This window comes from Myotis yumanensis, unplaced genomic scaffold (assembly GCF_028538775.1).
Source record: "Myotis yumanensis isolate MYYU_CA2020_CCGP unplaced genomic scaffold, mMyoYum1.0.hap1 SCAF_3, whole genome shotgun sequence".
In the NCBI taxonomy this organism is placed as follows: Eukaryota; Metazoa; Chordata; class Mammalia; order Chiroptera; family Vespertilionidae; genus Myotis; species Myotis yumanensis.
Window position 1 is genome coordinate 2,711,347 of NW_027223754.1, and position 14,137 is coordinate 2,725,483.

General features: G+C 41.8%; 1 protein-coding gene across 3 annotated transcripts in view; it reads left to right on the forward strand.

Moving 5' to 3' along the window:
* Nucleotides 1-14,137, forward strand: part of WDR17 (WD repeat domain 17) — an 84,908-nt gene that overhangs the window by 19,218 nt on the left and 51,553 nt on the right. For all 3 annotated transcript variants that reach the window (XM_070408121.1, XM_070408119.1, XM_070408120.1), the window contains 3 exons: nucleotides 3,907-4,035; nucleotides 5,724-5,907; nucleotides 10,272-10,502. In XM_070408121.1, the coding sequence (XP_070264222.1) occupies nucleotides 3,913-4,035; nucleotides 5,724-5,907; nucleotides 10,272-10,502 (538 nt within the window). In that variant the 5' untranslated portion in view covers nucleotides 3,907-3,912. The remainder of the gene's footprint in view (nucleotides 1-3,906; nucleotides 4,036-5,723; nucleotides 5,908-10,271; nucleotides 10,503-14,137) is intronic.

Consider the following 14,137-nt stretch of genomic DNA (forward strand, 5'->3'; position numbering starts at 1 on the left):
TTTCCTCTTCGCTCTGGCAAAGAGCCGCCTTTCTGCCTTCGCTCCAGCTTGGAGCTGCCTTTCCACCTTCCCACACTGCCCAGAGGCCTGGAGCGGCAGCTGGGGCGGTGCGGAACACCTGCGTCGTCACCATGGCAACGACGTAAGCATCCCACCCCACACTCGGCCGCGTATGCAAAATAACCCGCCATCTTTATTGGGTTAATTTGCATACTCCTGATTGGCTGTTGGGTGTCGCGAAGGTATGGTCAATTTGCATCTTTCTCTTTTATTAGTGTAGATAATCAGCATTCAGCATAGCAGACTTTGTCAGTATGTTATGTTTTAAATATTCACAAGATGGATTTTTGAGTTAAAAATTGTAATGGAGATATGTAATGTTTGAAAACTCGCATACAGGTGTGAGTTTGATCTTTAGAGCACCAAATTGGCCTTTTACACATTGATGGAATTCTTGTTTATGGCATATGTACATACTTCTACAGTCTCACAGACACATATATAAACTTGATTTTAACTTAGGTGTAAAATTTAATTTTTGTCAGGGTTACAACTATATAGCTGTATTTTAAATTTTATTGTGATCATTTCATTTCATAATACTCTTGCATTTTCAAAAGTAAGCTCTCATCCTATATAATATAAGCTCAGCAACCAAAATGGCAGTACGACCAGAGACCAGAATGACCACGGCCCCTCACCCCAGCTGGCAGCCCCCCAGTGAGTGGTTAGGGGCGATCAGGCAAGCAGGCGAGCAGTTAGGGGCAATCAGGGAGTCAGGCAGAGTGGTTAGGGGCGATCAGACAGGCAGAGGTGGTTAGGGGTGATCAGGCAGGCAGAGGAGGTTAGTGGCAATCAGGCAGGCGAGTGGTTAGGGGCGATCAGGGAGGCAGAGGGGTTAGGGGCGATCAGGCAGGCAGGTGAGCAGTTAGGGGCCAGTGGTCCCAGATTGTGAGAGGGGTCCCGGATTTTGAGAGGGTGCAGGCTGGGCTGAATTTCATGCACCAGGCCTCTAGTAGTATATAAATGTAATGACAATATACTCATCACTTTCGTCGTATTTCGTACACTTACTGTGCAAAGCATCTTCACTGCAGTTACAGTGTATGTGTGTGTGAGAGTGTGTGTGAGAGTATGTGACTGTGTGAAAGTGTGTGTGTGAGTGTTGTGTGTGTCAGTATGTGAGTGTGTGTGTGAATATGTGTCTGAGTGTGTGTGAGTGTTGTGTGTGTGTGTGTATGTGAGTGTGTGTGAAGGTGTGTGTGAGTGGATGTGTGAGTGTGTGTGTGTGAAGGTGTGAGTGTGTATGTGTGTGAGTGTGTGAGTATATGTGTGTGAATGTGTGTGAGTGTGTGTGTGAATGTATGTGAGTGCGTGTGAAGGTGTGTATGAATGGATGTGTGAGTGTGTGTGTGAGTGGATGTGTGAGTGTGTGAGTGTGTGTGTGTGTGAATGTATGTGAGTGTGTGTGCTGGTGTGTATGTATGGATGTGTGAGTGAGTGTGTGAGTGGATGTATGAGTGTGTGTGTGTGTGTGTGTGTGTGTGTGTGTGTGTGTTTGAAACTAAAATTGTACTCAGGGTGGAAAAATAAACACCTTCCCTCTGCAGGGCTGTGGTTGCCAGGCTACTGACACCGGCACGTGCACGCGGTGCAGGAAGCTCAGGCATTCTCCCTCCCAGAGCCTGTCTCCGTCTGCGTCAGCCGTGAGCTGCACTGCCTGGTGCCTCATCTGTAAAGCGCACGCATTGTTCCTGGGCCAGAAGGATGATATGTTCTGAAGCAACAAACCTTTAGAATAGACGTGGGATTCCTTAAGTTCAAATGAAAAATGAAGCATATTATAGAAGAAAGACAAACAAGGATACAATATTTATCTGAAGCACACAGTTACCTGCCACCTAATTCTAAGTCCACTCACTTGCCCAGATATGTGACATCCTACAGGATTCGCATTTACAATGCAGATGCATGTTACGAAATGGACCACAGCTGAGCAGGTCTGCTTCCAGGAATGCGGATCCATTCGCCCTGGACCAACCCATGCTGACCACAAAGATGACAGAAGCTTTATCTCCTCAGAAACTCTAGGCATCACTTCATAAAGGCTATATAGTATTATGTGCCAAATATACTAGTATCTTATAATAAAACTGTTGAAAAATAATCTGGAAGTTTCAAACATTACCAGATTAAATACATAGCTCAGATTTATAAATATCATAGTATTCATATTTAATAATAAATCATTTTTAAATATTTCACTCAAAATGTTAGATTTTTAAAATAAAATGCCATTTTGTTTTGTCCTGTGTAGTATTTTCATGGCTGGTGTGGACGAGTTATTCAACTCTGAGTTTAGGAAGGACATAAGTTGGTGGACCCCAGGATTTAAAGGGCATACAAATTATATGACAAAATTGAAATGTTTATATTATCTAAACATGAAAATTAAAAAGTAGCAAATCAGGATAAACTAATAGTTAAAGTAAAAATATATTGGCATTGCCCTAACCGGTTTGGCTCAGTGGATAGAGCGTCAGTCTGCAGACTCAAGGGTCCCAGGTTCAATTCCCGTCAAGGACATGTACCTGGGTTGCAGGCACATACCCAGTGGATGGTATGCAGGAGGCAGCTGATCAATGTTTCTCTCTCATCGATGTTTCTTTTTTTTTTTTTTTTTATCATCGATGTTTCTAACTCTCTATCCCTCTCCCTTCCTCTCTGTAAAAAATCAATAAAATATATTTTAAAAAATATATATTGGCATGGATTTCAGAGTAATTTACTTGTTTTTAACACAAAAATGGAGCTAAGGGACTTCTAGTTTCTAGTCAGGCAAGTAAGGAGCTTAGACGTCCTCAGTTGGATCTGAAACAATAAAACCTGAAGGAACAGAAAATGGACAACTCTTCTCAGATCCATGAGAGAAGTGAGGTCACAGGACACACTGCTGCCCCCGCACCTGGAGCCACAGACAGACAGACACAGGATCCCAGTGTTGCCACATACACAGTTTATAGTCAGCGGTCTCAGCTTCCGTCGGCCCCTCTTCGCAATGAACAACATTACAATTCAGCTTGTAGATCTCCCTGTGTAACTCAAGTCGTTTTTGTAAGAATATAGAACCCATGTAAAAATGTTGAAGTTCTATGACAAATGCCCGATTCCTCCGGATATTGCCTCATTGTTTTACATTTGAATTTGATGCCTTGAATGAATTGCCCCTTTTTACATTTGGCAATTTGTACATTTTACATAAAAATGTATTTTTATTTTACATAAAAATCTGTATATTTCTGCCAAGCCAGCATGGCTCAGTGGTTGAACGCTGATCTATGAACCAGGAGGTCACAGTTTAATTCCAGGTCAGGGCACATGTCCAGGCTGTGGGCTCCATCCCCAGTAGGGGGCGTGCAGGAGGCGGCCGATCCATGATTCTCTCTCATCATTGATGTTTCTCTCTCTCTCCCTCTCCCTTCCTCTCTGAAATCAATAAAAATGTACACAAAATATCTATATATTTCTGTCTGGGAAGCCCCATGCGTCTGGCACCAGGCAGGGCCTCCCCCAGGGGCCTCGGAGCCCTGCAGGCAGGCTGTGCGCCCTCTGCTCCACCCAAGACCCCATCACTCCCCTGCACTTCCCAGCCCTTGGCCCAGTGCCCCCTGTCACTCAGCACTTTACAGTCTCCTGCTTCCCTAATTTACATGGCCTGCCTTGATGTCCATAGACATTTGCGGATTTAAACTCCTGTTCTCTGAAACATTACATTGAGATTGACGGCAATCATAGAACATTTGTTCAGGGACAGAGATAAGGATTGAGGAAGACAGTTATAGACAATGAGGAGTAAGTTTGTTTCGGGATGACAGTAACCGACCTTCCTCCCCATTTGTTTCCAAGGCCAGCATGTCCCGGGTGAGGCAGGTGGGGCTGCTGGCCGCCGGGTGTCAGCCCTGGAACAAGGACGTGTGCGCTGCCAGCGGGGACAGGTTTGCCTACTGCGCCACCCTGGCCATCTACGTCTACCAGGTAAACAATCCCGCCTCTCCCCAACTTTTCCTTTCATCAGGTGCGATGACCATTTAAGCAATGACTGTCTCCCCCATCGTTCAGTTCTCACGTTATCGTGCACTCTGGCATTCAGCAGATACTCACTAAACGTTTTCTAAATGATTTTTTTAAATCTTGAAACACCAACTCATTTCAGTTAAACGTGAAAAAAAATGTTGCTTTATTCTGAAGTAAAATTCCTTTTAATTGCTAATAGTGTTGTCGTCTATTGAAAATGTTGGATAGTAGTGTTAATCTAGACAGGAATGAGTTTCCCACAGTAGCGAGTAAGGTTTTGTAGAGTAGAGTTCATTTCTGGAGTGTGTGGCAATATCAGCATGCCACTGGAGGCCCAGGCCGATCGGCTCAGCTGGTTGGAGCTTCGTCTGAAACACCAGGGTTCAGGGTTCAGTCCCCAGTCAGGGCACATACATGAATCAACCAGTGAATGCATGAATAAGGGGAACGAGTCAGTAAAAAATGCAGCTCCCATAGAACTCACAGTTCTCCACTTCCATCCCCCATACGGAAGACGGCAGCAAGCTCAATGTATACAGATGTCAGATCAGCATATTGTATACCTGAAGCGAATATAATGTTAAATGTGTATTACATATCAATTTTAAAGGTTAAAGAAAGTCATGGGACAGTTTCTGGGAAGGGGCATGAAGTTATTTTGATACCTTGGTCAGAAAACAGGTCTCTGAAGAGGTGTTTTGAACTGGGACTTGGACAGGGGAAGGAACACCTGTGGACAAATGAGGGGAAGGCATCATTGGCCCAGGGGACTGCAGGCACAGGCCCTCCAGCAGGAATGTTTTGGCCATAGTGGAGAAATGAGGTCAGAGTGGACTAGGAAGAAAATGAAGCCAGATGATACTGGCCAATAGCAGAGGCTCCTGAGGGAGGGTGTTCAGGGTCATGTTAGCAGTCAGGATTTACTGTGACTGCATGGTTAAACAGAGATTGGGATAATAAGTCACTAACATAACAATGACTAGTAAAACCCTGAATAACAATGTGAAAAGTTCATTGCATGTTAAAGGACGAAACAATAAAATGACATAATATAATCCCAAATATGTTAACAATGATAAAGAGGTCAATTGGCTCACTAATGAATGGCACATTTACGAAAGGAAATGGGAAAATGAGGCAATTCCTTTTTCCCACTTACATATAAGAACACAGTATAATGCCCCATCCAGAAAGCAAGGATATACAATAGGGTCATTGCTTGGCAGACCTTGGGCATCTTACTAATGTAATAATGAGAGTTGGTTTATTTAACCTAAATGTTTTTATTCAAATGTAAGTGAAACATTGCAGTAAAAATATTTTGAGATGAAGAGTGTTTTCCTCATAAATAGATTTAGCTATAAAAATATGATAAAAAATTAAATTATGTGTATTTAAAATGTACATCATTTATTTTTACTTGTTTTTAAAATCGATACGTTTCATTTCAATTCTCTCATATTTTTTCAAAATAGTTTCTGTCAACTGATCAGATATACCTGACAGTAGACCAAGGCTTGAAATGTGTTCATATTTTGTTATTAGAGGTATGCTAATGTTCATCGAGGTAGCTTGTGGGAATGTGATTAATGGGAAGTGTACAATCTAAAAAGAAGCACTGAAATGTTTTATTTATGTATTTTTTTTAGTTGGATCACCGTTATAATGAATTTAAACTCCACGCAATTATGTCTGAACATAAGAAAACTATCACAGCTATCTCTTGGTGTCCACATAACCCTGATCTCTTTGCAAGTGGCAGTTCCGATGACTTAGTGATCATTTGGAATGTGGCAGAACAAAAAGTCATTGCTAAACTCAACAATACAAAAGGTATCTTTGGAACGGGGATGTGTTTGATGGAATGAAACATTTGTATTTCGATGAACAGAATATTTTATTTCCTTTAGCTCAGGTTTTCAAGTAGCCCAGCTCTCTCCTGATAACCTGCACAAGAAATACAGTGCACGTCCTGGCTCATGATGTGTGTGTGCGTGTGTGCCAAACGGAAACAGGATTCCATGAAAAAGTACACTCAGTACACCGAACAATCAGAAACAGTAAATACCAAATCATTTTGTTAGTATTTAAATAAAACACAAACATTTTCAAAACTCAGGGTGTGGCAAAAGTAGTTTACAGTTGTTCGTACCTAAAATAATACAATACTCTATGGCGGAATGACCAGTCGCTATGATGTGCGCTGACCATCAGGGGGAAGACACTCAACACAGGAGCTGCCCTCTGGTGGTCAGTGCGCTCCTACAGGGGGACCGCCACTCAGCCAGAAGCCGGGCTGATGGCTGGCAGGCAGGCGCAGCAGCAGTGGTGGGAGCCTCTCCGGCCTCCATGGCAGCGCTAAGGAACAGCGAGCCAAGCAGGAAGGTGCGAGGGGTCCTGGACTGCAAGAGGATGCAGGCCGGGCTTAGGGAACACCACCCCCCCCCCCACCCCCCAGTGCACAAATTTCGTGCACCAGGCCTCTAGTTAATGAATAATAATAAACTCTGTTTCATATACTCACAATGTTAACCTACTTTTGCCCCACCCTGTAAATATAAAAATAACAGTTAGATAAGATTTTCTTAAGGGGACAATTGGCCTTGCCTATTCATTGCTCTATTCCAATCTGAAACCCAGGAGGACAATATGCACGCATCTTTAGTGCCCTATTGAATGGGTTTCTTTCCTCCAGATCAAGGTGGAAAGCCCTGGTTCACACCAGTGGGTCTTAGTGAAGCGAATACTATCACTACACTGCTCCTCCTCCTAGAATCAGACCCTGCAATCACGGTGAAGTTAGTCATCCTGTTTCTGCATTCAATATCACAATATGCAACCTCTTTCTGAGCACCGAGTGTAGCTCAGTTAGTGATTATGAACTTGGAAGCTACTGCTGGGTACATTTTCCACATTTAGCTTCTTCTCTAAAAAATTCTGATGATAACTGTGAGGGAGAACATGGAGAAGTGACAATGTCGCTGACTTTATTTTGCTTAAAGATTCTTTATCATATTCTTCTCAGTGTGTAGTGACAACGTTGAGAATCCATAGGCCATGATATTTCAGTCTTGCTTCCAAAACAATAATAATGCGTGTTGGAGGGAGTCTTTGGATATGTTCAACGTATTTTGTTTATTGCTTTTTCCTTGTCTTTCAAATTTAGATCATTAGGAATGTTGAAAATACTGGTAAAATATACCAATTTTGTTATATAAATCTCACCTTAAAAATACTTGTCAAACAAGGTTCATTTTTCAACTAGAAAAATGTAAGTCTTATTTCCAGTTTCATACATCCTACTTACTATTTTTACTTGCCGCAACCAGTGAACTTCAGTATTAGTAATTTGCTGTAATCTGTGAGCAGATATTTTTAAATATCCAGTGAGCTTCCATTAATGCAAGTAAAACTTTTCCTTAAGGCTTTCCATACATCAGTAAGAGAAGCCAGATTACTTTTGGTACAAGCTTTGTGATGTATAAAAGCCATGGAGCCAAAAAATAAAATAAAATAAAATAAAAATAAAATAAAAAAATAAAAGCCATGGAGGCTGCCGGTGACTCAGTGGGCGGAGTCTCCCATGCACCAAAAGGAAGTGGGGCACACGCTTCAGTTGGGGGTTCAATCCCTGTCGGGGCGCCCATGGAGCAACCAGCTGATGGTCCTCTCTCTCTGTCCTTTCCTCTCTGAAAATCAATAAAAACATACGCTCGGGTGAGGATTTTAAAAAATTATAAAAGCCATCGATAGCCTCCATCAAGATTTTTCATGTTTTTCTAGTCCTATGTGTTTCTCCAACAACCACAAACCCTATAAATTTTCCAGTATTGTTTATATTAACAAACCGTGCATTTCCTTAATACTTTAAACCTAGCTTTGTGCGAAATTTATTTTAAGTAGCACAATAAATACTCCTTAAAATTCTGTCTGTGTTTTATGTGACATAAACTAAAAATATCACACAGTGTCATTGTTCTCATGAAGCTGTCACACAAAGTCTACATGAGACCATGCCATCTAAATGTTAAGCTAAAGTACAGCTGAGACCGTGCGTTGTTGTAGTACATCAACATCAGTAAGAGAAGCCAGATACACCCAGTCTATCCCCTGCTCTGTCATCAGACAACGGCTGCATCACCCCCATTCCTGGAGGGAAAGGTTTTTCATTCACCAGCTGTGTGGACCACGGCTTCCTTTGCCACTGAATCCACACACAAAAAACTTTGCATTCATGTTGGCAGAATGGTTAAATAATTTTGGTAACAATTTAAATCAAGTGTGCATACCTTTTCCTCCGAAGTTTTCAAAGACTTATCAATAAGTTCCTCATGCTGTTTCCAAATACCTCCTTAATGTGAAGATGGAAAACTTTGATATTTTATTTTCAAAGAGTTATTGTGAATATTTTTGGTCACTTTCATTTTAAATAGTCCCCTTGAAATGACTTAGACTTTATTTTTCTTCCTTTCCAGAATCCAGGGTAAGCAAAGTAGAAGTTTGCATTGTCAGTTTTTCAGTCAATATTAGAACTTCCCCATCTAGCAGTTGAACTTGAACCTGCAACTGTAGTTTTTACTTCATCATTACTTTTCCCCAATAATCAAAAAATTAATTTAAAGGAAATGTATTTGTTTAATTTTAAAATGTTAAAATTGTCACCCACTTGAAAAATGTCACAATATGCTGTCAGAAAAGAAAGCCTTTAATGGTGGATAATTATGTGTCCTACTTATCTCAGAATCTCGTTGGGAGAATCAAGTGAGTGAGTATTGGTAGGGCTCTTAGAAGCACTTGCATACAGCAGGCCACTGTGGTAGGGGTCTCTGTTGTAAGGCTATGACATTGGTTCTTGCCCCCTTTCTTCCTTGCTGCCCTTCTGGAAATAGCCGTTCAGAGAGCCAGAATTCTCATGGTTTCTCAAGTGTTCTGTGGTGGTTTGGTCACACAGTGTGTCTCATCCCTTATTGGGGAAATTCTACGTCTGTTAATGTACCTTAAAACCACATCGTCTTTTTAATTGACCTCATTTATATATTCATGTATTCATTCATTTAATACAACTAGTGGAGTTCCCCTTGTATGTCAGGCCCTGCACTAGGCATAAGATTCTAGTGTCTGCCTCCTGGCTCATTATAGGCACGAATTGATTTTCCGGTCAGTAAACAACTTTGGACTCTGTGTCTTTGTTTACATCATTTTCTCTTCCTGGGAAATAGCGCTCATCTCATATATTTAAACTCTATGGCTCCTCCAGGGTATAATCTAAACCCCATTTCCTTTGGGAACAGTAGCCCAGTGGCTCACAAACCCTGTTAAAATCGATTCCCAGGCCCTCATTCCCCATCATCCGCTGCCCATCTTCAGTTGGGCGATTCTGATGCCATTGATCAGTGTACCTGCTGAAAGAGTCCCATCCCTGTCTTGAGTCATGAATTCACCGTAACCCTTATTTCATTTAGGATCTGTTTGATTGTGATGACAGTGGGGGGATTTACAATGAACTGTCCTATTTTGTCTTACAGTTTAAGGGGGCTTTTCCATTCATTGTTGTATTTTCTTTTCTCGATGTTCATGTGAAGTAAGTGGTCAGATGGTTGTGGTTGTGGCCAGTGTGCGGATGAGGAGACAGAGGTTCTGACGGGAAGTGACTTGTTTAGTTCACCTGAGGGAAGGCTAAGGTTTGATTCTAAACTCCTGATAAGACGGAGATTGTAGCATTAACTTCATTGTTATTAAATCCTTGACAGCAACATCTAACTTTTCATACATTTCATCCTTATCTTCCCAATTTTTACTTAAGATCCTTTAAAGCAGGAATTGTAACCCATACTAACTTGTATAGGGACTGCCTAGATCAGGTCTCACACACAAGAACTCGGTCAAAATTAATTGCTCTAATAAGCAAACAGTGTCCTAAAAGAAAGAACTCTATACCCTTCTTTAAATAGGAAGCGTGTAATCGTGTTAGTAGTTTAAGCCTAACTAGGTACTGTTCCTTTCACTGACGAACTACCCTGTGTACGTTCCCAGGGGTCTCGGGGATTAGTTTAAAATCCAGTTCCCAAGTCAGAAGGTCATGTGTTTGTAAGTAATGAACACACTCTTCTCCGTGTTGTAGAACTCACAAAGCGGACGCTGCTGGATGGCAGCTCTCGCCGGAACTCTCTGCTGTGACCACATCTCCTCTGTTCCAGGGACGCCCGCCTCCCTTAGCTGGTGCTGGCACGCGGGCGAGGCCGTGGCCTTTGCTCCCCGCAGGGGCCCGCTGCTCATCTGGACCATCTCGGGGCCGGACAGCGGCGTGACCGTGCACCGAGACGCTCACAGCTTCATGTCCGACATCTGCACCTTCAGGTGGCACCCCCAGAAGAAGGGCAAAGTCGTGTTTGGTCACATGGATGGGAGTCTATCGATTTTCCAATCAGGTGAGGATGTTCTTAGAGCTCCCCCATTTTCTTTTCCTTCGCTTGTGTGACATCTTATTTACACGGCAGAAAGCCAAAGGTAACAGAATTTTGATTTTTAAGTAATAGCTGTGCAAATATTACCCAGCATCTTACCGATTCCAAATAATCTTTGGAAGCTAGTTTACAGCTCAGGCCTTGTCGTACCTTCAACCCAGCCATGCAGATTTGACTGATGTGCCCCGGATCAGGCATGTGTCCCATAGTTTTACTTTTTAAGTCAATTCTCTGATTCTGCACACTTCCTAAGAAAGCGGTCTGAGGGGGTAAGGACATGGAGCTGGAATCCTTGATGACTTACCACTCAAAATTACTCGCCCACCTGCGTGTAAAATGCCATTCAGACGCCCCAGGTCCTCAGCCGGGTCTTTGGTCCTGGGGCGGAAGGAAAAACAACTCTGTAGACCCCATTAGTTCATCACTCCGGCTGAAGGAAAGGGTCTGAAAATTTTGTTTATTTTTAAAATTTAAACAATAAAATGTCTATTGAAAACTTCCCTGAATGGCTCCCCGCTCATCACAGAGTCCTGCTGGCATCTGAGCAGCGTGCTGTCAGCACCCGGCGTCTCTGTGGCTGGGGGCTCCTGTTTTCAAACCAAGTCACATGCTCAACAACGTCACAGATCCTCCACCTCCTCTGAAGGGACACAGTTCCACCACTGAGAACCCAATATGGCCTTCTTGCTCTCAGTGACGCCCCAAGGCTTTTAAGAAGTCACGCACGCACCATTAGGGAAGGTGTCATCTGGCCATGCCTTCCCCTTTTGTGTAGACAAGAGCAAATGGGTCTAGAAGAAAATGCTGCTTTTTGATTCAGACAAGACCCTCTGCTGTGAGTTTGAAACCTTGGAGCTGTGGCGTTATACTGTAGCACGCAGCTGCTTACTTTTCCCCCGAGGAGCGGCCACCCTCACCTTGTTACTGACTTCCCGCCCCATAGGGGTCTAGTCTCCACCTGACAAGATAGAATTTCCGTCCTCCAGGCTCCTGCAGGTGACTGCTGTCCAGTTTATCTATCTTGGAAGAAGAAGAAGAAAAGGGAAATATTCATGGAGGACTGCCCACAATGAGGCAGTTCACCCATTATTTTAGATCCGTGATTTCAAAATTGGGGTTATGAGTATGTTTGTATATCTGAGTGTGTGTTGGGTGGAGGGGAGAAGGGATCCAGGAGACTCAGTCAGACGAAAAGCACCACTCTGTTCTGTATTATCTGTATTTTCATGTAAAAATCCTTATATGCATAGAGGGTTCCAGGGCCAAAAATGTTGGGAAACCACTGCTTTACCTATTTCCAGTTATATTCTTAGACAAAGCCAGCTCACCAGAGAATGTTCTTATCTTCATCACAGAGCTGTTTTAATTGACTTGACTCTGCTGTTACCCCTAGGAGGGCATTAATCAAGTTTGCATTGTTTCACCTTAGACATGTTGTTGGTGACCTTGTCCTCGTGCGACACCGTGTCCCCGTTTGGAATTGCTCAGGGGAGCGGCATTTATTTCTGGTGTCAGTTCTAGGAAACGCTGTGCTTCTCGTCAGTACATTTTTTTTGTTTGTCATCTTGTTTTATTTTTATCCTATTGTGCCACCTTTCATGATTGCTTTCCTCTTGGCTTTAGCCACCACATCTCACAATCAAAATTTCAGCAGCTCTTTGGATTATGCATCATCCTCATTATTTTATTTTTCAACCATAATTTTCCCTTGCCCCAGGTTTTGTCTCTCATACAGAAATTGTCAACCTCATCTTCCCAATTTATCACATGCGTCTGTCCTCACCTGACAACACAAGGGGCCTGATATTTGTATAAAAAAATAGAACACAAGTAATAGCAAAATAAATAATGCAAACTAGAATATTATCAGCGGTTATTCTAATGACTGGCTTTACATTTATAGATTCATTTTTCTATCTTTTATAATAAAAATGTTGATACCTGATAGAACAGAAAATAGTGACTATAACTCATCATTTTGACTGTAAGATGGGGCTTTGTAGCAACAAGATTTAGATATTCTAACACTTTCATTGTAAATTTTATCATTTTTTTGTTGCTATTATTTTTTTATATCCTGGAATATTTTTAATGAGTCATAGATGTTAAGTGGCACATGCAAATACCTAAAAATTAGTAAAGTACAACCTAGGTCAGGGGTGGGCAACCCCTGGCACGTGTGCCAAACATGGCACACCAGTAACTTTTGCTGGCATGCGAAACCCTCTCTCATAATCTTCCATTTAATATTTTTTTCTTAATATCAACTTTTTAATTTTTCAGATAAATTCAGTGTAGGTGCATCTTAGATAAATAAATATTTTTACATAACAAGTTATCTTAAAGACCATAGACATGGATTGACGAGAGAGGGGAAGAGCAATTTCTATGCCTCTGCCTTAACTCTCCCTGCCTTCCTAGATCCGACCAGTGTTTTGGTTTCATCCACATACGCTTGTGAATCTTTGTTCTCAGTGATGAATTTTGTTAAGTCTCATAATAGGAGTAGCCCGACAGATGAAAGTAGTAGCTCGGGCATATCTCTGAAGGTCACGAAATATAAACCTGATGTAAAATCTCTGTCATCAGTGATGCAGCAGCAAATGTCCCACTGATAATATCAAATGCAGCCATAAAGTTTTCTGTCGGACTATCAGTGTACATGTATACATTAAAAAGTAAATGTATTTTTCATCATCATATATACTGTGTTTTTGTCGCTCGAATGAATTTCATTATTTCTTCAAGGTTCTTCACATACGTACACCTTAAGAAATATCAAGTAGGCGTAACATGTTCTCAAAAAATTAGGGTTGGCACGCAGAAGAATTTTGAGCCAGAGATTTTGCTGGTTTTGGCACGCACTCACAGAAAGGTTGCCCACCCCTGACCTAGGTTAATAAATCATTTTTCTGCCTCTTTTGGCCTTGTAATGACCCACCTTATTAATATTCATTATTGTTACATAAAATAGAAATTTAAGATGATGTTTGTTTGGGGAAAGAAGAAGCAAACAAATTTTCCTTGATGGTCATTGTGAAAATTTAACAAATCCAAAAAAAAAACAAAAAAAACTGTCGTGCACTTTCTGTGACTATATATGCACAAATTCTGACTAAAACAATACCTGTTTAAGATCCACATTGTGTTTATATAATATCATATTCTGATGAAGTTAATGTCAAGGCAGAAGCTGTGAGGTGTTTTTTAAAAAAATATATATTTTTATTGATTTTTTACAGAGAGGAAGGGTGAGGGATAGAAAGTTAGAAACATCGATGAGAGAGAAACATTGACCAGCTGCCTCCTGCACACCTCTTACTGGGGATGTGCCTGCAACCAAGGTACATGCCCTTGATCGGAATCGAACCTGGGACCTTTCAATCCACAGGCCGACACTCTATCCACTGAGCCAAACTGGTCAGGGCCAGCTGTAAGGTTTTCAGTTCATTTCATAATACCTGGCAGACCCACGGGAATCGCTTTTCTCTGCTTTGATAACCTGAAAGGTGGGAGAACCGTACGCGCTGATGACAGAGCTATGGTATCTTCCAGTTGTGTTATTTTTTAAATTAAAAAAATATTATCTTAACGTGTAG